The sequence below is a fragment of the Balearica regulorum genome, chromosome 5, assembly GCF_011004875.1.
Source record: "Balearica regulorum gibbericeps isolate bBalReg1 chromosome 5, bBalReg1.pri, whole genome shotgun sequence".
In the NCBI taxonomy this organism is placed as follows: domain Eukaryota; kingdom Metazoa; phylum Chordata; class Aves; order Gruiformes; family Gruidae; genus Balearica; species Balearica regulorum.
Genome location: NC_046188.1, coordinates 69,785,168 through 69,806,013, shown reverse-complemented (window position 1 = coordinate 69,806,013; position 20,846 = coordinate 69,785,168). Strand labels below are relative to the sequence as shown.

Below are 20,846 nucleotides of genomic sequence, written 5' to 3'. Positions count from 1 at the left end.
CAACCCGCCAATCAGGGCGCGGGATGGAGCCGCTGGCCAATAGGAAGGAGACAACTAGGGGAGGGGTGGGACCAGCGGGAGGGCAAACCCCGGCCGCGGTTATGGTGGGGAGCCCCAGGGCCATGCTGGGGGTCACCTCCTGCCGCCCACGCCCCCCACCCCGGCCAGGGGGCTCAGCCCCGAGAAGGTCAGAAGGTCCACACCAAGGTCTTCCTCCCAAATCCTTGAGCTGGGATGACCCCAGCTTCCCCCGCCCCGCGCCCTGCAGTTCGCCCTCCCTTATCTCGCACGGGTTGGCATCAGCAGATCGAAGGGAGACCTTGGAGCCAGGCCTGGCAGCTGAGTCTGGAAGAGAGGGACAGGTAAGGCGCCATCACGGATGGGAAGCCTTCTCCCGTAGAATTTTGGGGTGTGCTGTCCTCCAGAGCCCCGCCTCTGCTCCATCCTGGTTGCTTTGGCTCCATCCTGGTGGGTTTCTGGGCTCCGTTGCTCCATCCCAGTTGCTCCTCCTCTCCTCCAGCTCCACCCCAAGCTTTGAAAACAGATACTCAGTAAACCCCAGCCAACTGTTTCTCAAGAACAAAACTGCGTTGGACACTCCCTGCTGGGCCAACCCCACTCACTTGCAAGGGCTGAAGAGATCAGGGTGGCTTTGTCCACCGGCCGGTCAGCTGCGTCGCCCAGCCCAAACTGTGGAATTTCACACTGCGATCAGGTCCGGACGGCTCAGAGCCTCCTCTCAGGATGAATCCCCACGCCGAGCTGGTGAGCCGCCTGCGGGCAGCCTGGCTCTCGGGGAAGACGCGGCCCATGGAGTACCGCGTGGCCCAGCTGGAGGCCCTGGGACGTTTCTTGGAAGAGAAGAAGCAGGACATCCTGGAGGCCACTGCCTTGGACATGGGCAAGGTGAGACCACCACAGCCAGGGCAGCCGGCAGGGAGCGGTTCCCTCTCCATCTCTTGATATTTCCTCCCCCCACCCCTCTTTCCTTCATTTATAAAAGCGTCTGTGTCTCCACCTGGGTTTTTTTGCTTTTGCTCTCCCGAGCTTCTCCCCGTCCCGCTGCGGGACGGTGGCAAACGGCTGGGTGGGTGCTTGGTTGCTGGCCAGGGTCAGCCCACAGTCAGCCCACTGCACCCGGGGAGCGGTGGCCTTTGGTTTTTTATAGTTATCGTCAGCTTAACCTTTGGGGATGCCCTTGGGGAAGAGGAGAAACCATACAGCAACTCCCTCTAGCTGCACAGAAATGGAAGGGACCAGCTCCAGGGAAACCTTCACCGACAACAGCGGGGGCCCTCGTTCCCACCTCCAGAGCCACGTCTGGTGTAGCCAAAGCTCTGAGATACCAAATCCACGTCTTCAACCGTGACCTTCTACCGAGCCCTGGGAACCTGCTGCCGTGGCACAGTGGCACGCGGGTGGCATGGCAGAGGGGTGGCCGTGCCACCCATCCTTGCAGCTGCCAAGGCCACGGGGTGTTCCCGGTGGAGTCTGTGCCAGCAGAGACGGTCACATCCTGCTACGGCTGCCAGGAGACTCCGTGACCTGCGTGAGGCCAATCATCACGGGGTGGCCACGTGGCTGTGCCTGCGGCGGTGGCCGTGACGACCCCCTGTGTCCCCCCCAGCCACCCTTTGAAGTGGAGCTCTCCGAGATCTCCATCTGCAGGAGCGAGCTCCACCACGCGCTCAACAACCTGGGCACCTGGATGAAGGACGAGCACGTGGAGAAGAACTGGGTACGGGGCGGTGGCCGGCTGGGGACGCACGGTATGGGAGGTGGGTGTCCCTCACCGCGTCCTTCCTTCTGCAGGCGACGCAGCTGGACTCGGCCTTCATCCGCAAGGACCCGTACGGGGTGGTGCTCATCATCGGGCCCTGGAACTACCCCATCAACCTCCTCCTGGTGCCCCTCATCGGGGCCATCGCCGCTGGTGAGGCTGGGCTGCGTCTCTGCCATGCTGGGAAGCACCAGGACCTCACTGGCGGTGTCCCGTGTCCTCCCTGGGGTGGAAATGGGGTGATGGTTGTGGGGCTGCACTGGGGGCTCCCCAAGAGCAACGTCCTTACCAGGAGGGAGCTCCTGTCCTGCAGGTAACTGCGTTGTCATGAAACCCTCCGAAATCAGCCGGAATGTGGAGAGGTTAGTGGCCGAGACGCTGCCCAGGTACCTAGACAAGGTAGGAGAGCCCTCGGCTGCAGCCACCTCTCTCCAGGGACACCTGCCCACATGTCCCAAACCTGCTCGGCTGAGCCACGTCCCCCCACGCGCTCCCTCTGCTCCTGCCCGGCTCTGGCGCCGCACTCCCTGCCTCCCCTCTGTGTCACAGGACTGCTTTGCCGTGGTGACCGCCGGCGTGGAAGAAACCACCAGACTGCTGGAGAACAAGTTTGACTGCATCTTCTTCACCGGTACATCCCGCAGGGACGCTCCATCCCAGGCACGGGGCTGCCCCAGCGAGCCTGGTGTGGCTCCACGGGGTGTGTGGGGGGACACCATAACCACGCCAGGCTCGTGCTGCTCCCCCTGCCCGCAGGCAGCCCCTCCGTGGGGAGGATCGTGATGACAGCCGCTGCCAAGCACCTGACGCCCGTGACGCTGGAGCTGGGGGGCAAGAACCCCTGCTACGTGTCCGACACCTGCGACGTGCAGAACGTGGCCCGGCGGGTGGCCTGGGGCCGCTTCTTCAACGCGGGGCAGACCTGCGTGGCGCCCGACTACGTGCTGTGCAGCGTGGAGATGCGGGAGAAGCTGCTGCCCGCCCTGCGCGAGGCCATCGCCGAATTTTACGGCTCCAACCCTCGGGAGTCCCCCGACTTCGCCCGCATCGTGGGGGACAAGCAGTTCCGGCGGGTGCAGGCTCTGCTGTGCAGCGGGCGTGTGGCCATCGGAGGACAGACGGACGCAGAGGCGCGCTACATCGGTGAGGGCACGGGGCGTACGGCCGGCGGGAGGGCGGAAGCGCAGGGTGGGGGTCCCGCTGGGTGCGGTTCGTGACACCCAACCAGCCCAGCTCGGCTCTCGCCCCACAGCTCCCACGGTGCTGGTGGACGTGCAGCAGGATGACCCCGTCATGCAGGAGGAGATCTTCGGGCCCATCCTGCCCATCCTCACGGTGGCCAGCGTGGACGACGCCATTGCCTTCATTAATGCCCGGGAGCGGCCGCTGGCCCTTTACGTCTTCTCCTCCCGCAAGAAGGTGCGGAGCTGGGCTGGGAGCAGCATCCTCCTCAGCCTGGGTCACATCCTGCTGCGTGGGTCCGGGTGGCCGTGGGTGCTGCTTCTTTGGCCTCATCCCTGGTCACAGGAGGAGACCCCCCCCGTGTCCCCAGCCACGCGTGGCCTGGCGCACCCCAGGCAGCAGGGAGGAGGCAGGTGACGGGTGCCCAGTGGGTGCTCAGCACCCCCCTGCCCTGACTTCCCCCCAAGGTGGTGAACCAGGTGCTGGAGCAGACGAGCAGCGGCGGCTTCTGTGCCAACGACACCATCATGCACATGACGCTCACCACCCTGCCCTTCGGCGGCATCGGTACGTCTGTCCCCAGGAACGGGGAGCACCGGGACCCCCCTGCCTGCTGTACCCAGCACCGGCAAGGCCGGGGCCCTGCCCGCTCCCCTGCCCAGAGCCCTTCCAGCGCTGCCACCCCCCCCCGGGTCCCCCGAGTGGGTCCCCACTGCCCCGGGGCCGAGTCCCCCGTACCGGCCCTGACGCCCTACCCAGCGCCTCCCGGGCCGTGCTGGTACCGGTGCCCCGGTGCCGACCCTCCCGCCTCCAGGGGCCGTGCCGCGGGTCAGAGCTCGGTGCCGGGGCTGAAACCCCCCCCCCGTCCTTGGAGTCCCGGTTCCTGTTCTGAATTCCGCCCAGGCCTACACCCAGCGCCGGTTCCCCGGGCCCGGTACCGGGCTCTGAACCACACGGTGTTCCGCAGGGCAGAGCGGTTTGGGCCGCTACCACGGTCGCTTCAGCTTCGAGACCTTCTCGCACCCACGATCCACGTTGTTCCGCGGGGCCGGCCGGGAGGCCCTCAACGCCCCGCGGTACCCGCCCTACACCGCCAGCCGCCTCCCGTTGCTCCGCGCCACCACCGAGACCAAGCGCCGCACCGCCTGCACGCTGCTCTGACCCGCCCCGCCGCAATAAACCTCTACTTCCGCTTCCGCCTACGCTTCAGTGCCCGCCTCGCCGGTCTCACGCCCGACCAATCGCCGCGCCGCTCCGCCGTCTCCCCGCCCAATCCACGAATCTCCTCCCCATCCGACCAATCGAAAGCGAGTCTGGCGTCGTCTGCCCCGCCCTCCCTCCTTCTAGGTTCCACCTACATCTCTGCGGCCCGCCCCCTCCCGAACTCGTGACCTCGGCGCCGTTCTGCGCCTGCGTCTTTGCCCTTCGCGCCTGCGCAGTGCGCTCCGGGGGCGGGCGAGGGGTCAGGACGCCTGGGTCCTTGGGGGAGGTGAGCGGGGGGGGGGGACGGGACACCGGGGTGGCCCTCGGGAGGGGCCGGGGAGCGCTGTGGTGGCCCATGGTGGCTTGTCGTGGCCGTCAGGTCCCGTTTGGGGGAAGAGAGAATGGCCCGGACGCCTGCCCCCCCCCCCCCCCCCGCGGGCGGACACACACACACACACACGGGGTGCCTGAGGCCTTTGTGGGCCGGGGGGGTGTCAGGGCGGCTCGGTGCCTCTGAGGGGGGTTGGCGCTTGGGTGCTGGGGAGCGGGGGGGCCTGGGGCAGGGCTTTTGGGTGCCATGGGGTGGGGGAGCCTGCCTGGGTCCCTCGGGAGGGGTGCGGGGGGGGGGGCAGGGTGACAGGGCCCCTTGGAGGGGACAGCCGGGTCCCGTGTGGGAAGTGGGGGGGGGGAACAGGACGCCTGGGTCCCTTTGGGGGTGGGGGGGACATCTGGGTGCCCGGGGGGGGGGGGAACAGGACGCCTGGGTCCCTTTGGGGGTGGGGGGGACACCTGGGTCCCTGGGGGGGGTGTCAGGACACCTGGGTCCCTTGGGGGGGAGGGGACACCTGGGTGCCTCGTGGGAGGAGGGGTGCTAGCGGTGCTTCTAGGGGAGGGCTGGGGGTCAGGGTGCCTGGGTCCCCTGTGGGAAGTGGGGGGGCCCAGGCCCCCCCCCCCCCCCCCGCCCCAGCCACCTGGGCCGGCAGCAAGTGTCAGGCTGGGCCCCTCTGCTGACAGCAGGACCGGACATGGCGACGCTGCGTTTGCTGTACCGGGCTGCCCGCACAGGTGAGGGCCACGCCGGGCACCCCCTCACCCCCCTCTCTGCGAGCTGAACCCCCCCCCCACAACCCCTCTCTCTCCCCTTCCCCCAGGCCCGCCGGCCCCCCTGGGCTACCTGCGCCCGCTCAGCACCACCGTCCCCAGGGACTCCTACAGTGAGTAGGGGCGGCTGCCCCCCATCCTTCCCCTCCCACCCCCGGGCTGCCTCCGCACACCCCCTCCCCGCGGGGTGGGCACAGCTTCCCTCTCCCCGCAGAGTACGTCAATGTCCAGGAGCCGCCCATGGACATGCGGTCCATCACCGACCGGGCTGCCCAGACCCTGCTCTGGACCGAGCTCTTCCGAGGTGAGTCCTGGAGCCGGCTGGACGCCTCCGTGAGAGGAGCAAACCCCTCTCAGCCTCCCCACGCACAGTCCCCGGCCCGTCTGCGGGATGCCAGCCCCCCTGAGCGTGCCGTAACCCCTCCCTCTCCGTCTTCCAGGCCTGGCCATGACACTCAGCTACCTTTTCCGGGAGCCGGCCACCATCAACTACCCCTTTGAGAAGGGCCCGCTGAGCCCGCGCTTCCGTGGGGAGCACGCCCTGCGCCGCTACCCCTCAGGGGAGGAGAGGTGCATCGCCTGCAAGCTCTGCGAGGCCGTCTGCCCGGCACAGGTCAGCCTTCGTTCACCCTCATCCTCCTCCCTCTGACTCCGGAGGACGGCGTGTTCCCCGGAGCGGGAGCTGACGGCGTTACCCCCCATCGCCCCGTGGCAGGCGATCACCATCGAGGCTGAGCCCCGAGCCGACGGCAGCCGCCGCACCACGCGTTACGACATCGACATGACCAAGTGCATCTACTGCGGGTTCTGCCAGGAGGCCTGCCCCGTGGACGCCATCGTGGAGGTGAGCCGGGGAGGCAGAGCTGCGGGGCAGCGAGACCCCCTGCCCGGGGCGGCGGGGGTCTGGCGAGCCCTGAGGGCGAACATCTCCCACCCCGGCAGGGCCCCAACTTTGAGTTCTCGACGGAGACGCACGAGGAGCTGCTTTACAACAAGGAGAAGCTGCTCAACAACGGTGATAAGTGGGAGGCCGAGATCGCGGCCAACATCCAAGCCGATTACCTGTACCGGTGACGGCCGGGTGCCACCACATCCCCTCCCCGCTCCCCTAATAAAGGGTCTGGGGGGGTTCTGCCACCCCCGCCCGTGCTGGGGGCACCGGCCCCTTCCTAACCCGGAATTCCGGCTTTCTCCGTGTCTCTTCCTTTCCAGCGCTGGGGCGGGGGGGGGGGGGGGTGAACCCCCTGGGGCGGGTACAGCCCCGGGGTGGGGGGGCCCAGGGGTGCGTGGTTTATCTTGGGGAGGGGAACAGGGGTCCTGGGGACGCCATCGCCCGCGTCGGGGTGGGGGCACAGGAAGGTGGGGGGTCCCGGTGGCAGGGAAAGGTGTGGGATGGGGAGGGGAGGTGGAGGCCGTGGGGTGAGGCAGGTTGGGGGGCAGGCGGGGCCCAAGGGGGGGGGTAGGGGGTTCAGGGGGTGCCTGCCCCTCTCCCAGGGAGGGGGTGCCCCTGCCTGCAGCCGGCTCTGGGGCCGCGGGGGAGTCGTTCCCGGGGCAGCCACGGAGGGGGGTCCCGATGGTACCGGCTGAGGGTCTTCTAGCTCCGGGGGGGGGGTGGGTTTCCATTTCCATGCTCCTCGAAGGATGGGGGGGGGGGGGGCGGTGTCCCAGCCCGGGGCAGGGGATGCGCTCCCGGCTCGGTGCGGCCGGGAAAGGGGGTTCCCGGGGAGCGGCGGAGCCGGGCGGGCCGGTCCCTCCCCGCGGCCGGTCCCTTCCTGGGGAAGAGGAAGTGCCGAGCCCGGGCGGCCCCGCGCTCCCGGGTAGGGGCGGGCGGCACCGCCGTTCCCCGGGGGGGCGGCTCCGATCCTCGGCCGGGCCCGGGCAGCACCCACGGTGGGGGGGGTGGGGGGGGGAACGGGACGGGGAATGGGTCCTGCGGGGAGCGGGGGAGGTCCGGGACAGCCCCCCCCTCCTTCGGTGCCGGGGGCACGGCCGGTGCCCGGTGCGGTCCCGGGGGATGCGGTGGCCCCGACGCCCTGACTCAGATGCAGCTGAACGGGACGAGGCGGGGGGGGGGGGGGGGTGTGTGTGGAAGTGGGGGGGGTGGAAGTGGGGGGGGTGTAGCGGGGCGGGGGAGAGGGGGGAAGCTGGAAAGTATTTTGCAAACCCGGTGCCGGGAAAAGCCGCGTGTGAGCGGGGCGGGTCACTTCCCCCTGGCCACGGCTGCGGGGACACCCCGGCTCCGCTACCGCAGCCCCCCGGGACCCCCAGGGTGACCCCCCCCTAAGCCCCCACCCTTTCCCTCTCTCCTCCACCCCAGGCGGGTGCCCTCACGCCTCTGCACCCCAGGGCCGGAGCGGGGTCCCCGGGGGGCACCATGGGGTCCCTGTTCCGCAGCGAGGAGGTTTGCCTGGCCCAGCTCTTCCTCCAGTCCGCCTCGGCCTACAGCTGCGTCAGCGAGCTGGGCGAGCGGGGGCTGCTCGAGTTCAGGGACGTACGTAGGGGACGGGGGGCTGCGAGGGGTGTGTGGGGTACCCTGGGTGCAGGGGGCTTGGGCTGGGTGGGTGCGGGTGGTTTGGGGTGCCGTGGGTGCAGCGGGGTTGGCCTGGGTGGGTTTGGGTGTCCTGGGTGCAGGAGGTGAGTGCGGGTGGTTTGAGGTGCCATGGGTGCAGCGGGGTTGGCCTGGGTGGGTTTGGGTGTCCTGGGTGCAGGGGGCTTGGGGTGGGTGGGATGGGATGCTGTGGGTGCGGCAGGTTTGGGGTAGGTGGTTTGGGGTGTCATGGGTGCAGCGGTTGGGTTTGGGTAGTTTGGGGTGTCATGGATGCAGGGGGATTGGGAGGGGTGGGTTTGGGGTGCTGTGGGTGCAGGGAGATTGGCCTGGGTGGGTTTGGGTGCCCTGGGTGCAGGAGGGTTGGGGTGGGTGGGAGGGGACGCTGTGGGTACAGCGGGTTTGGGGTAGGTGGTTTGGGGTGCCATGGGTGCAGCCAGGTTGGGTGGTTTGGGGTGCCCTGGGTGCAGGGGGGTTGGGATGGGTGGGTTTGGGGTGCTCTAGGTACAAGAGCGTTGGTCTGGGTGTGTTTGGGTGCCTGGGTGGAGGGGGGTTGACCTGGGTGGCACGGGATTCTGTGGGTGCAGGGGGTTGGGGGTGCAGTGGGTGAGGGGAATGAGTGCGGGGAGTTTGGTCTGGGGGTTTGGGTGCTGTGGGTGCAGGGGGGTTGGGGTGGGTGGTTTGGGGTACCATGGGTGCAGGGGGTGCATGCAGGTCGTTTGGGGGTGCCATGGGTTTGGTCTGGATGGTTTGGGGTGCTGTGGGTGCTGGGGCTTTGGTGTGGTGGGTTTGGGGTGCTGTAGGTGCAGGGGGTGGATGTGGGTGGCTTGGGTGCCATGGGTGCAGGGACTGGGCTCCAGTGGGTTTGGGGTGTGGTGGGTGCAGGGACTGGGTGCAGCGGGGTTGGGGTGAGTGGTTTGGGGTGCGGTGGGTGGAGGGGGTGGGTGTGATCAGCTTGGGGTGCCATGGGTACGGGCAACTGGGTGCAGGGGAGTGTGTGGATGTGATTTGGGGTGCCGTGGGTGCAAGGGACTGGATTTGGGTGGTTTGGGGTCCTGAGGGTGCAGGAGATGAGTGTGGGTGATTTGGGGTGCCCCACGTACCGGGGGCAGTGGCACGGTGCTGGGTTGGGGGTGCTGGGGCTGCCTGTACCCCCCGGGATGCTCGAGCTCCCGCCGGGGCTGCACCATGACCGTGTCCCCCCCTCCCTGGCAGCTGAACCCCAAGGTGAGTGCCTTCCAGCGGCGCTTCGTGGGCGAGGTGCGGCGCTGCGAGGAGATGGAGAAGACCTTCAGTGAGTGCCGGGGGGGGGCACAAGGCTGGCTTTGGGGGGGGGGGCTGCTCGGGGGGGTAACACCCCTCTCATCCCCCCCTCCCCAACGGCCCCCCACATCTGACCACGGCTCTCGCAGCCTTCCTGCAGCAGGAGCTGCGGGACGCCGGGCGGGTGCTGGGGCCGTGCCCCGAGAGCCCGCGGGCACCGCTGGCGCGGGAAGCTCTGCGGGTGCAGGAGCAGTCGGAGCAGTTGGCGCAGGAGCTGCGGGAGGTCAGCCGTAACCGTGCCTCGCTGCGCGGGCGCCTGCGGGAGCTGCGCCAGTACCTCCACGTCCTGCGCGAGGGCCAGCGCTTCACCAGCCTGCCGGTGGGTCGCTAGTGGGGGGGGTGAGGAACCCGCCATCCCGGGGGTGCCACCCTGCACCCCGTTTCCCCCCGTTGCTTCATGTCTGTTCCCCCGTCACCGCAGGCCCCCCTGGGCTCCCCGCCGCGGCCCCGGGCGCTCTCGGATCGTGAGCCCATCCTTGACCCCTCCCTGCATCAGCACCTCGACCGCAAGATCAAGTAAGCGGGGCTGGCGTGGGGGGCAGTGGGGGGGCCGTGGGGTGGCCGTGGGGCGTAGCCACGGGGTGAGGTCTGGGGAGAAGCCGTGGGGCAGGGGCAGCAGCGGAGCCGTGCCCGTCCCAGCGCCCTCGCCACGTCCCCGCAGTTTCGTGGCTGGCGTCATTCACCCGTGGCGGGTGAGCGCCTTCGAGCGGCTGCTGTGGCGCGCCTGCCGCGGCTACCTGGTGGCCAGCTTCGTGGAGATGCCTGAGCCCATGGAGGACCCGGCCACGGTGAGTGGGGCACCGGGGCGGGGGGCTGGCAGGGAAGGGGGGCTGGGACGGCCGGGGCTGACGTGGGCTGCGCTGTCCCCAGGGCGAGAGCATCACCTGGGTCATCTTCCTCATCTCCTACTGGGGCGAGCAGATCGGGCAGAAGATCCGCAAGATCTCGGACTGGTGAGCCAGCAGCCCCGCGCAGCGTTTCCGGCCGCGCGGAGATTTATTTAGCAAGACCCGCAGGGACAGGCTACGCCGCCCCGGGGAGCCCCGGCACCCCCCAACACGGCGGCGTCCGTCTGTCCCAGCTTCCACTGCCACGTGTACCCCTACCCGGAGAGCGAGGCCAGCCGGGCGGACACCATGAGCGGGCTGCACAGCCAGATCCAGGACCTCAGCGTGGTGAGCTGGGCACCACAGAGGGGACTGGGGGGGCCACGCCGGGACACCCCCCCCGTCCCTGACCCGCTGCCGGGCACCCGCAGGTGCTGGAGGAGACGGAGCAGTACCTGGCGCAGGTGCTGGACAAGGTGGTGCTGGCACTGCCCACCTGGCGGGTGCAGGTGCAGAAGATGAAGGCCATCTACCTCGTCCTCAACCAGTGCAGCTTCGACGTCACCGAGAAGTGCCTCATCGCCGAGGTCTGGTGCCCCGTGCGGGACCTCACCCAAGTGCAGGATGCCTTGCGTCAAGGATCGGTGGGTTGCTTGGTGTCCCCATGTCCTCATGTCAGGGGTTGCTTAATGTCCTGGTGCCAGGTTTTGCTTGGTGCCTCCATGTCCTTGTGTCGGGGTTGCTTGGTGTCCCCATGTCCTCCTGCCAGAGGTCGCTCGGTGTCCCCATGTCCTCCTGCCATGGTGGGGTGGGTGCCGGGCAGGGGGGATGCCGTGGGTCAGGCGCCGGGTGTTTTCCCCTCAGTACAAGAGCGGCTCGAGCGTGGAGTGCTTCGTGCAGCGCATCCCCACCTCGGAGAGCCCCCCCACCCTCATCCGCACCAACAAGTTCACCGCCGGCTTCCAGAGCATCGTGGACGCCTACGGGGTGGCCAGCTACCAGGAGGTGAACCCTGGTAAGGACCCCGGACCCCCCCGCCACGGCCCGGGGCTGTGGAGGAGACCCCGTGTGACACGGTCCCTGTGCCCCTGCAGCGCCCTACGCCATCATCACCTTCCCCTTCATCTTCGCCATCATGTTTGGGGACGTGGGGCACGGGCTGCTCATGTTCCTCTTCGCTCTCTGGATGGTGCTGTACGAGAACAGCCCCAGCCTGCGGCAGGCCAGCAACGAGGTGAGGGGGACGCGGCGGGGGGCCGGGCGTGGAGGTGTGGGATGTGGGTGGGGGCATGGGATGGGCGTGGAGGTGTGGGATGGGGCTGGTGGTGTGGGAGGGGGACAGCGTGGGGCAGGGGAGGTGGTGCAGGACGTGGGAGCCATGTTTGCACCCCCCCCCAGATCTGGCTGACGTTCTTCGAGGGGCGCTACCTCATCCTGCTCATGGGGGCCTTCTCCATCTACACCGGCTTCATCTACAACGAGTGCTTCAGCAAAGCCACCGTCATCTTCCCCTCTGCCTGGAGCGTGGCCACCATGGCCAACCACTCCTCCTGGAGGTGGGACTCCCAACGCCCCTGTGAACCTGCCCGGGTCCCTGCCTGCGCTGACACCCCCTTGCTCTGCCCACAGCTCTGACTACCTCGCCACCCACCCGTCCCTCACCCTGGACCCCAACGTCACCGGTGTCTTCCAAGGGCCCTATCCTTTCGGGATCGACCCAGTGAGTGTCCCGTGGGGGAGAGGACGAGGTGGGATCCTCGGTGGGGTGTCCTAGAGTCTCACCCACCTTGTCTACGACAGATCTGGAGCTTGGCCACCAACCACCTCAACTTCCTCAACTCCTTCAAGATGAAGATGTCTGTGGTGCTGGGCATCGTGCACATGGGCTTTGGCGTCATGCTGGGGATCTTCAACCACGTGTGAGTCCCCGGGGCTGTGCCCGTGGGCTCTGGGGGGACTGGGGCTGGACCCAGTGGGGTGGGTGAGTGGGGTCCCGTACCCCTACAGCTGGGGAGGAGCCCAGGACACGTGGGGACGTGCCACGCTCGGCTGAACCCGGCTGATGTCCCCCTGCCCAGGCACTTCCGGCAGCGGCACCGGCTGGTGCTGGAGTTCCTGCCCGAGATGGTTTTCCTCCTGGCGCTCTTCGGCTACCTCGTCTTCCTCATCTTCTACAAGTGGATCAAGTTCAGCGCCGCTGACTCCATGGTGGCCCCCAGCATCCTCATCCACTTCATCGACATGTTCCTCTTCACCTCCAACGCTGGCAACCTCCCGCTCTACCGGGGGCAGGTAGCACCCCACCGAGACGGGGGGCACCCACCCAGGGTCCCTTCTCTTTGCCCAGGCTGGGAGCAGGGGGGACCCCCACGGGGGCCGGCGTAGCGGGGCTGGGGTTCACCCTGCGTCACGAGCGGGGCCGTTCTCAGCTCAGGTACCCGGTGCCGGAGGGGACCCTGAATCAGTGCCCCTGTGCCGCAGGTGCCGGTGCAGACCGCGCTGGTGGTGCTGGCGCTGGCGTCGGTGCCCGTCCTGCTCCTGGGGACGCCGCTCTACCTGTGCTGCCGGCGGCGCGCGCAGCGGACAGGCGGCCCTGCGGTAAGGCTGGCGTCACGGCGGGGGGGCTCAGCCGGGGGCGTGCAGCAGGGTCTCACCGTCGGCACCGTCCCCACGCAGCCGGCGGCCGTGGGGGAGCAGGAGCCACTGCTGGAGGGGCAGGAGGCCGGCAACTCCGTCAACGCCACCAAGGAGGACGTGGAGAGCGGGGGGCACAGCCCAGATGCCGAGGTGAGGGGCACCGGCCCGGTGGGCTCAGCGTTGGGGGGTGTTGGGATGGGGATAGCCGTGCCCCTCGCCAATGGCCCGCGTCCCCTCCGATGTCCTGTGTCCCCTCCATCCCCGCAGCACTTGGACTTCGCCGAGATCTTCATGCACCAGGCGATCCACACCATCGAGTACTGCCTGGGCTGCGTCTCCAACACCGCGTCCTACCTGCGGCTCTGGGCGCTCAGCCTGGCCCACGCCCGTGAGTCCCCCCGTGTGCCCCCCCTGCACCCCCCACACCCCCCCGAGGGGCCGGGCAGAGCCTCACCCCCCGCCCCGTCCCTGGCCCCCCCCTCCCAGAGCTGTCGGAGGTCCTGTGGACCATGGTGATGCGCAACGGCTTCGTGCGGCTGAGCTACGTGGGCGGCGTGGTGCTGGTGCCGGTTTTCGCCGCCTTCGCCGTGCTGACCGTGGCCATCCTGCTGGTGATGGAGGGGCTCTCCGCCTTCCTCCACGCCCTGCGCCTGCACTGGTGAGCCCGGCTGAGGGGGTGCCGGTGGGATGGGGTGACCGACCCCCCCCCCAATGCCACTCCTCACCGGCCCCTCTCCTCGGCAGGGTGGAATTTCAGAATAAGTTTTACGTGGGCGCCGGGTACAAGCTGTGCCCATTTGCCTTCGCGCCCGACGCCTCGGAGTAGCTGCGCCGCGTGGATGCCGGGGGGCTCGGAGCGTCGGCAGGACCCAGCCCCCCACCCTGCTGCAGGGAGCTCGGCTGGAGGGTGCCGGGGGGCAGGGTGTCCCCGTCCGTCCCCCCCCCGCCCCAAACCCCCGGGGCCAGGGGGGCAGCGGGGGTCCGGCTGCGGCATCGTCCCCGTCCCCTCCTCGGCAGCGAATAAAGCCGTCCCGGTGGCTCGTCCCCGGCTCTGTGTCTCCGTCCCCTCTGCCGTGGGCTGGGTAGGGGGTCCCGGGGGGGGCGGGGGGGTGCCACCCCATCACTGCTGCCCGTAGCCGAAGGCGGGGGCCGCGGCGGTGCCGTAGGTGCCGAGCGGGGGGAAGGTGGGCAGGGGGTAGGGCAGGGTGCGGGGCTTGGCCCCCACGTAGACACCGGGGGGGCAGGCAAGGGGCTGGAAGGGGGGCACGGGCAGCTCGGGGAAGCCGGGGGGAGCCGCCGGTGGGGCCGGTTCTGGGGGCACGGCGGTGGCCAGTGCCCCACGGCTGCGGGGAGCCCCTGGGGGGGGAAGAGACAGCAAGAGGGGGTCGGCTCCCCCCCCAGCCCCCCTACCTTTCTCCTGCTTCTCGGGGCGGGAGGGCAGTGCGGTGGCCCGGGCGCGGGGCACGGCACCCAGCAGGGACCCTGCGGCCACCCCGCACCTGTGAGAGAGATGGGGGGGCTTGGGGGGTGGCACGGAGCCCCTCGTTGTGGCATCAGGGTGGGTTTGGGGGGTGGGGGGGCCTTACCACGGCTCGGGGTCGCCATCCCGAAAGCCCTTGGCGAAGGGGTTGCTGGCGATCTTCAGCTGGGTGATCTGCGGGGGGGGAGTGGGGTCAGGGGGTCCCTGGGGGGCGTACCCCGATGTCCCCCCACCCCGGGGCTCACCCGGTGGTTCTGGTAAGCCGTCACCGCCATGAACTGGGTCTCGGGGAAGCTGAAGGACTTAAAGTTCTGGTGGGCGAAGCGCTCGCTGTCCCGTCGCGGGTCCACGAAGACCACGTGGAAGCGGGGCTGGTAGCGGTGCATGGAGTTGAGGATGATCTGGGGCGGGGGAGAGGGGACGTGGGCAGGACCCCCCCATGCGGGGGTGCATCGTGTGTCCCCCCGCCACCCCATCGCCCACCACGGGTCCTCACGTGGCCGTTGTCGTCCAGGAGGTTGTTGGTCAGCTTGAGCTTGTCGAAGGAGACGATCTGCCGCATCCACTGGGCCCCCTTGGCCGGGGAGTCGGGGTGGAAGTGGACGCGGCCGGGGGCTGCGGGGTCGGCCCGTCCCGCCGCCAGCCAGGAGGAGCTGTGGAAGGCGTACCTGCGGGGCAGGGAGGGGTGCTCAGCACCACCAGGATCTGCTCCCCCTCCTCCCCAGCATCCCCATCGTCCCATCCCCACCTGTATCTCTTGTCATCCAGCGGGATGAAGTCCATGAGCAGGACGTAGTCGGCCAGCGGGTCCAGCCCGGATAGCTTCACCTGGAAGGTGGGGAACATCCTCCTGTGGGGAGGGTGGGTGGGAAGGGGGGTGTCCCCCACCCCGGCAGCCCCCCTGCCCCGCTCCGGTACCGACCTGCCCGCCTTGGTGACGATCATCTCGGTGCCTAGGCGGTTGAACTCCTCCCAGAGGCTGCCCATCTCCAGCCGCGCTGCGGCGTGGCACACGCGCCGGTTCTTGCCGCTGGTCCCCAGCCCCTCGCCTGCCCACCCGAGGCCGGTGCTGCAGGGGGGTGCCTCGCCCGGCCCCCCCGGGAAGGCTGCAGAGGGATGAGGGGGTGTTGGGGGTGATCCTGCACCCCAGGTGTGGGAGCAGACCCCGTGCACCACCAGCCACCCCATCGCATTCTCCCTCCGTGGGGTGACCCACTGCACCCCAAAAACACCACCGGACCCCATCGCTGGGTACAGGGGAGCATTGCCGCGGGTGGGTTTTACCTGCCATGGGTGCAGTGGGTGGGCAGGAGGCGTCCGTGGCTCCGTCCCCCGGCACGGCGACAGCGGGGACCCCAACACAGCCCCCTCCCAGCGCAGCGCCAGCTCCGGACTGTCCCCCCGCAGCCTGCCGGGGGTTTTATGCCCCAGCTCGGGGGTGGAGACGCGGGGGCTGGAGCCGCAGCGGTCCTCGGGGCTGGAGCACAGCCCCCTTCCCCGACCTGCCTTCGCGCCTTGACGTGATGATGATGGACGGGAGGTGAGCGGTGGCCCTGGGACTGCTGGGACTGCCGCTGGTCCCCAGCCAGATCTCGGGGTACCCTGGGCTGGGGAGGGACAGCTCTCTTGGGGCATCCTCATCCCCTTCGTGTCACACACCTGAGCGGGGGGGAGGCGGGGGCTGCTCCGACCCTCTCCCCTGGGCAAAGCCCCTCTCGGCACGCGGCAGCCGCCTGTGCACCGTCGGCTCGGCCGACAGCCCGCCGTCAACACCCGGTATTAAAAAGCGTGGCGAGGTGTTGAGGCATCCGCAATGTGCCGGCTGCTTGTGCAAAACCTCTGCGGCTCGGGGAGTGGCGGGGGGGAAGAAAGGTTCCCCCTCCCCTGCGCCCATCCCAAATGCCGGTCCCGTCTCTGCCCTGGTAGCCGGGACCCCCAGTCCTGCCCCGGGGCTGAGCACCCTCCACCCCACCCTTCCCATCGCCGTGCTGGATACTGGCCTGACAGCGGGAGATGGATGAGGACAGGCTGGTGCCGCGGGGCGAGGGACGTGTGACGGGAGGTGACCGACACCGGGGCTGTGGGGAGTGTGTGTGGGGGAAGCAGAGGGGCTACCCCAGAGCCCCCCCTGCTTCCCCCGAGCTGCAGCGGGGCTGTGGACACCATCTCATTGCACAGCATGGGAGTGTATTCAGGGGGATGAGGGATGCTGGGGCTCTGGGGACAGGTCGGAGGGAACAGGGGACATCCCTGTAGGGATGCGGATGGCTTTCTGTCCCCGGCAGTACCCAGGTGATGGTGGCACTCGGCAAGGGCTGAAACCCCTCCCCGTCAGGGGCTTTGCACAGAGCCGGCTGTTTTCTCCAAACTGGGGCTCAGCCTTCGCTTCCGCTTTGGGGTTGGCGCTTAAATCCTTCCCGCGGCCGTCGTAACGGTGAGAAAACCCTTTGGCCCCCGTACGCTGCAGGGCGGCCACGGGGGCTGCGTGGGCAACGCTGGGTTTTGGGACTGGGACTGATGCAAAGCGTGGAAAGACCATCTCCCCAAGCCCCCCGCATCCCTCACATCCCCAGACGTGTCCCGTGCCCCGCGGTGCTGGCTCATCCCCATTCATCTCCCGCTGTCAGCCGGGCCGTGGCCGCAGGGCCGGTATCGAGCGGGGAGATGAGGAGGTGCGAGAGGCAGTGCTGACAGCGAGGAGGAGGATGGAGGGGACTCAGCCCCGGGCAGGAGCAGGGCTTCTCCATGGCATCGCACCGCGCTCTGCAGCTCCTGCAGCTGATTTTTCTGCTGGAGAGAAAAGAAAAGGCGAGGATGCAGCCCCAGAAGGGTTTCAAACCCCAACCGCTGCCCAGATCGTGGGGGTTTGCTCCCAGCCGAGCGCTGTCAGAGGAGGGCAGCCTCTGGCTCCGAGTCTGTAAAACACCAGTTCTCGGTGTCCGAGGTGATGTCTAACCAGACGCCGCTTCCAACAGTTTTTCCTCGCCGTGAGCAGAGGGAGGGAACCTCTGTGACATTTACTTTTGTGTTTGGCTCTGGAAGGTTTCAGCCTGCTGCCCTGCTCAGTGCTCAGCCAAGGGTGTGGGTCAGGGCTTTCCACGTCTAATTCCCATCCTGCAAACTACATCTGACCTTATTCCCCATGCGGTTTCTGCTGCCCGTGGCACTCGCCTCTGCTGGGTGTGAAAAGGCTGTAGAAGGAGATACCCCACATCTCCCATTGGGCTTGGGAACCTCCCTCAGAGCCACCAGAGATAGGGCCAGCCCTAGAGCTTTCCTTCATCCCTCCAGAAAGACCCTTTTCCTCTCTTGCTATCCCTTTCAACCCTTCATCACGCTCCTCATCTGATCCTTCCCATCACCTTCCTTCCAGTTTTGGGCACCTCTCCCTCAGGCTCTCATTTTTCCCCTATGGCTGGTGCATTTCCAGCGTGATGGGAGGAAGAAGGTGACTATCATCAGCAAGAAGGAGGGCACAAGGACTGCGGGCTGCATCAGTCCTTGTCAGGATTAGGAAGCAAATCCCCCTGGAAGCCCTCTCCAGGCAAAGGAAGGACAGGAGGGTGACCGTGGGTAGCCAGCATGGATGCACCAAGGGTAAGTCATGCTTGACCAACATGAGTGCCTCGGGTGATGAGAGGATTGATGGCTGCGTGGACAAAAAGAAGAGCAAGGTGACTTTAGCAAGGTCACCATGATCTTCTGTTGCCTCCTTGCAGCCAAACTTTGAGTATAAGGAATTTAAGAAGGTTAGAAGGTTCATTGTCTGCGGTGCACTGGCTCAGCTCCTGTGGGACAGCGCCCCATCGGCGAGGTCCTCCTCAGCTCCCTGGCATGGTAATGTCAAACACGGCACTTGTGGAGCTGTAACTGTCTCCGAAATGCTCAAAAAGTGGACATGAAAGATGGGGCGTTGTTCTGTGGTTTGCTCTGAAGAGAGCCCAAAGCCCTGTTGCTCGCTCAAGCTGAGGTCATCTCCTCTGGGTACACTTCTCCAAACTAAGAAGCGCAGAGAAAAGATAACGACCTGCTTTGGGCTTTGTCACTCTCTCAGGGCTCAAACAGATTCACAGTCCCCAAATCCCCAAATTGTGTGAAATAGTAAGGGTGTTTGCTGACGGTGGTTTATTTTCAAGCTCCCCTGCAGAGCTTCAGGCAGGCGCGTCTTCACATCCATCTCCAAGAGCATCAGGAGGGAAGTGGAGACAGTGCTGAGAAGTGAGGGACATCGCGTTTCAGCCCTAGCTGGAGCTCCCTGTACCAGATCCACGAGCAAGAACAGTGTGTGCAGAGCCAGCCACCTCTCTTGCAAAAAAAGAAACAGCTCCTATCTTCATCTCGTGTTCTACCTGCAGGGTCCTGGGCTTCAGTTCTTCATGATACTCTGGACTTTCCACCAAAACCAGGGAGCTGGCTGTCCTCACCACAGAACCGCTGAGAAGGCAGGTCTGGAGATCACCCTGGTGGAGGGCACACTTGGGAGGCTTCCTCTCCTCATCGACCATAGAGGGCTCCTGGATGAGGACCAGAAGCTTTCCTGTAAAGAACATTTAGGGAGCTTACCATTGCTGAGATGAGGCAGGTCCAAAAGATTTTTTTTTTTTTCCCCAAAATATTTTCAAGGGGAGATTGCTCAGCTTTGGGGGATGCCCATTTCCATTTGAAGACTCTAGGAACAGGCTAAAGACCCAGGAAAAGCTTTTATAGCTAAAACAGTGTGTCAGGAGGGAGGGGAAACCAATATAAACCTCTGTGTAAGGTCTCCTGGTTAGGAAGGAGTCCCAGCAAAGAGGGGAGAAGCGGGTGGTTGGCAAATGCCAACGAGAAGATGAGTAATCAATTCTGAGCTGTAAAAGTACCGTGTTTCTCTGTGTTTCAGGTTGAGCTGGATGATCTCAAAGTCCCAGACTGAACGCCAACACAGGGGATGAAACGCAACACCGAGGTAAAGCTACTCGGGTGTGTAACCTCCCAACAGCTCCTCACAAAGGTCACTGCTGAACGTCCAGAAGTGATCCAGAGGATCACGCTGTGCCATGGCATTTTACAGCTTGAGCAAAGCTTTGCTTTTGCAGCACCCCGTTTGCTTTACCTGCATTGTGATATGACTTTTGGCAAGCTGTTTCTAATCGATCTGTGCCTAAACTCTTCCTTTAGACCTTGTATGATTGTCTCCGAGCAGATCCCACTAGAGAGAGGGTTTTCCACCTGGGAGATACCTGCCTGTTGTAGAAGAAACCTCCAGCAAGGAATTCACACAGAAAGCATGCGTCCAGCTAATGGCAGAAAGCAATTGCACCCAAGCGACTGAGTTCAGCTTAACGGAGTTCACAGACAACCCGGTGACTCAGGTCACTCTCTTTCTGATGTTTCTTGTCACCATCCTGGGGAACCTTGGGATGATCGCGTTAATCAGGGCCAGCCCTCAGCTCCACTCCCCCATGTATTATTTCCTGGGAAACCTGGCGTTTGTAGACCTCTGTTCTTCCACCATCATCACCCCCAAGATGTTGATTGACTTTATATCAGAGAAGAAGGGCATTACTTATGCTGGGTGCGTGGCTCAGGTGTTCATTTTTGATCTTTTTGGGATGACAGAATGCTTCCTGCTGGCTACGATGGCGTATGACCGTTACATGGCCATTTGCCATCCCCTGGTGTATCCCCTTGTCATGTCCCCAAAATGCTGTTTCCAGCTGGTGACTGGGTCGTATCTCGTGGGGTTGACAAATGGCATGGGACAGACTATCGGCATGTCCAATTTATCCTTCTGTGGCTCCAGCGTCATTGACCTGTTCTTCTGTGACATTTCCCCTCTGATATCCCTCTCGACCTCCGACATCACCCTCAGCCACATTATCCTAAGAACTTCGGCATCTTTATTTGGTGTGTCCAGCAGCCTGGTTGTCCTGGTCTCCTACGTGGCCATCATCTCCACCATCCTGAGCATCAGTTCAGCTGAGGGCAAGCGCAAAGCCTTCTCCACCTGCGCCTCCCACCTCACCACTGTGAGCATCTTCTACGGGACATCGCTTTTTATGTACTTAAAGCCCAGCTCAGAAAGCTCAAGAAAAGGAGATAAATGGACTGCGGTGTTCTACACTGTGGTGACTCCCATGCTGAACCCCTTGATCTACAGCCTGAGGAATAAGGAGGTAAAGGAGGCTTTGAGGAGACTCACAAAAATAAAGTGATCTTGAATGTTGTAAATTTATGGCCAGACAGAATGGAGATGTGGGTGGCATGCTCAGCTTTTTGTTAAATGTCTCAGATTGACAACATTTTTGGGGTCTTCTGCACTTTGACTTACCTGATGCACTGGCTGATTCAATATTATTATCTGAGAATACTAATAATTTCACTTGGTTCTCCAAATGTCGATAGTAATATTTAATCGTTAATTTAACCTAATGAAGACACAGGTAGAGAACTACAAGCACGCACTTCTCATTTTAAATTTTGCCCTTTACCAGTTATTCAGTCCTATGTATCAGGGCAAATTAAACCAGGAGAATATTGCAAAAATTTCTACAATTGCCTGGACTTGAATTATGAACTTTGCCATGTATTGCTCTCCCTTTTGCTTAGCGAATCGGAATAAACAGGGAGGGAATTCTACTATCCCACTAACTCAAATTCCACTTCAAGACAGCATTGTAAAGGCATTAAGGGCCATAATAACTGGCCTCAGGACACCAACACCTTTAGCAAAATAGAGATGACAGCAAATACCAGGCACGCTATGCAGGAAATAATTTTTTATTTTTC

The 20,846-nt window shown here is 65.2% G+C and overlaps 5 protein-coding genes across 13 annotated transcripts; 4 read left to right on the top strand and 1 right to left on the bottom strand.

Annotated features, from left to right (window-relative positions):
* The first annotated feature begins 83 nt into the window (after positions 1-83).
* LOC142602174 (aldehyde dehydrogenase family 3 member B1-like) lies at positions 84-4,137 on the top strand. 4 transcript variants are annotated; one of them, XM_075755558.1, is made up of 9 exons: positions 84-906; positions 1,628-1,738; positions 1,813-1,933; positions 2,094-2,179; positions 2,330-2,411; positions 2,537-2,923; positions 3,033-3,199; positions 3,430-3,529; positions 3,930-4,137. In XM_075755558.1, the coding sequence occupies exons 1-9, from the start codon at positions 745-747 to the stop codon at positions 4,121-4,123; spliced, it is 1,410 nt and encodes a 469-aa protein (XP_075611673.1). In that variant the 5' UTR covers positions 84-744; the 3' UTR covers positions 4,124-4,137. The 4 variants fall into 4 exon arrangements, with proteins under 4 accessions (XP_075611673.1, XP_075611671.1, XP_075611672.1 ...); XM_075755556.1 differs by having other exon boundaries at positions 2,094-2,411; XM_075755557.1 differs by lacking the exon at positions 3,930-4,137 and having other exon boundaries at positions 2,094-2,411; positions 3,033-3,338; positions 3,369-3,481.
* A 217-nt stretch (positions 4,138-4,354) lies between these two features.
* Positions 4,355-6,446, top strand: NDUFS8 (NADH:ubiquinone oxidoreductase core subunit S8). 3 transcript variants are annotated; one of them, XM_075755590.1, is made up of 7 exons: positions 4,355-4,451; positions 5,183-5,230; positions 5,317-5,379; positions 5,481-5,570; positions 5,707-5,879; positions 5,982-6,110; positions 6,209-6,446. In XM_075755590.1, the coding sequence occupies exons 2-7, from the start codon at positions 5,191-5,193 to the stop codon at positions 6,338-6,340; spliced, it is 627 nt and encodes a 208-aa protein (XP_075611705.1). In that variant the 5' UTR covers positions 4,355-4,451; positions 5,183-5,190; the 3' UTR covers positions 6,341-6,446. The 3 variants fall into 3 exon arrangements, with proteins under 3 accessions (XP_075611705.1, XP_075611706.1, XP_075611707.1); XM_075755591.1 differs by having other exon boundaries at positions 4,363-4,451; positions 5,180-5,230; XM_075755592.1 differs by having other exon boundaries at positions 4,417-4,451; positions 5,149-5,230.
* Positions 6,447-6,996: 550 nt separating this feature from the next.
* On the top strand, positions 6,997-13,648 carry TCIRG1 (T cell immune regulator 1, ATPase H+ transporting V0 subunit a3). Of its 4 annotated transcripts, none has more exons than XM_075755531.1 (20): positions 6,997-7,083; positions 7,584-7,757; positions 9,027-9,105; positions 9,224-9,453; positions 9,556-9,650; positions 9,796-9,922; positions 10,005-10,087; positions 10,216-10,309; positions 10,393-10,605; positions 10,826-10,976; positions 11,056-11,195; positions 11,360-11,517; positions 11,591-11,681; positions 11,762-11,880; positions 12,040-12,253; positions 12,443-12,559; positions 12,638-12,748; positions 12,866-12,986; positions 13,085-13,256; positions 13,343-13,648. In XM_075755531.1, exons 2-20 carry the CDS (start codon positions 7,641-7,643, stop codon positions 13,422-13,424), a joined length of 2,514 nt encoding a protein of 837 aa, XP_075611646.1. In that variant the 5' UTR covers positions 6,997-7,083; positions 7,584-7,640; the 3' UTR covers positions 13,425-13,648. The 4 variants fall into 4 exon arrangements, with proteins under 4 accessions (XP_075611646.1, XP_075611648.1, XP_075611647.1 ...); XM_075755533.1 differs by having other exon boundaries at positions 7,023-7,083; positions 7,613-7,757; XM_075755532.1 differs by having other exon boundaries at positions 7,044-7,156.
* A 70-nt stretch (positions 13,649-13,718) lies between these two features.
* TBX10 (T-box transcription factor 10) lies at positions 13,719-16,617 on the bottom strand. Its single transcript, XM_075753114.1, is given in 9 exon segments — positions 13,719-14,097; positions 14,185-14,252; positions 14,324-14,479; positions 14,575-14,746; positions 14,827-14,928; positions 15,001-15,184; positions 15,363-15,489; positions 15,491-15,680; positions 16,367-16,617. Coding segments are annotated over 9 exon segments (1,629 nt in total).
* A 2,688-nt stretch (positions 16,618-19,305) lies between these two features.
* On the top strand, positions 19,306-20,272 carry LOC142602185 (olfactory receptor 5G3-like). The gene has a single exon (XM_075755600.1). It carries the CDS (start codon positions 19,358-19,360, stop codon positions 20,270-20,272), a length of 915 nt encoding a protein of 304 aa, XP_075611715.1. The 5' UTR covers positions 19,306-19,357.
* The last annotated feature ends 574 nt before the right edge of the window (positions 20,273-20,846 follow it).

What these genes read in the sequence shown, in the direction of transcription:
- LOC142602174 (XM_075755556.1), top strand. Translation starts at nt 745, where the DNA reads ATGAATCCCCACGCCGAGCTGGTGAGCCGCCTGCGGGCAGCCTGGCTC. An exon ending in CTGCCTTGGACATGGGCAAG is followed by an intron (nt 907 to 1,627) that starts GTGAGACCACCA and finishes TGTCCCCCCCAG; the next exon opens with CCACCCTTTGAAGTGGAGCT. An exon ending in TGACTGCATCTTCTTCACCG is followed by an intron (nt 2,412 to 2,536) that starts GTACATCCCGCA and finishes CCCTGCCCGCAG; the next exon opens with GCAGCCCCTCCGTGGGGAGG.
- NDUFS8 (XM_075755590.1), top strand. Translation starts at nt 5,191, where the DNA reads ATGGCGACGCTGCGTTTGCTGTACCGGGCTGCCCGCACAG. An exon ending in CGTCCCCAGGGACTCCTACA is followed by an intron (nt 5,380 to 5,480) that starts GTGAGTAGGGGC and finishes CTCTCCCCGCAG; the next exon opens with AGTACGTCAATGTCCAGGAG. An exon ending in CCGTGGACGCCATCGTGGAG is followed by an intron (nt 6,111 to 6,208) that starts GTGAGCCGGGGA and finishes CCACCCCGGCAG; the next exon opens with GGCCCCAACTTTGAGTTCTC.
- TCIRG1 (XM_075755531.1), top strand. Translation starts at nt 7,641, where the DNA reads ATGGGGTCCCTGTTCCGCAGCGAGGAGGTTTGCCTGGCCCAGCTCTTC. An exon ending in AGCGGACAGGCGGCCCTGCG is followed by an intron (nt 12,560 to 12,637) that starts GTAAGGCTGGCG and finishes GTCCCCACGCAG; the next exon opens with CCGGCGGCCGTGGGGGAGCA. An exon ending in CACGCCCTGCGCCTGCACTG is followed by an intron (nt 13,257 to 13,342) that starts GTGAGCCCGGCT and finishes TCTCCTCGGCAG; the next exon opens with GGTGGAATTTCAGAATAAGT.
- LOC142602185 (XM_075755600.1), top strand. Translation starts at nt 19,358, where the DNA reads ATGGCAGAAAGCAATTGCACCCAAGCGACTGAGTTCAGCTTAACGGAG.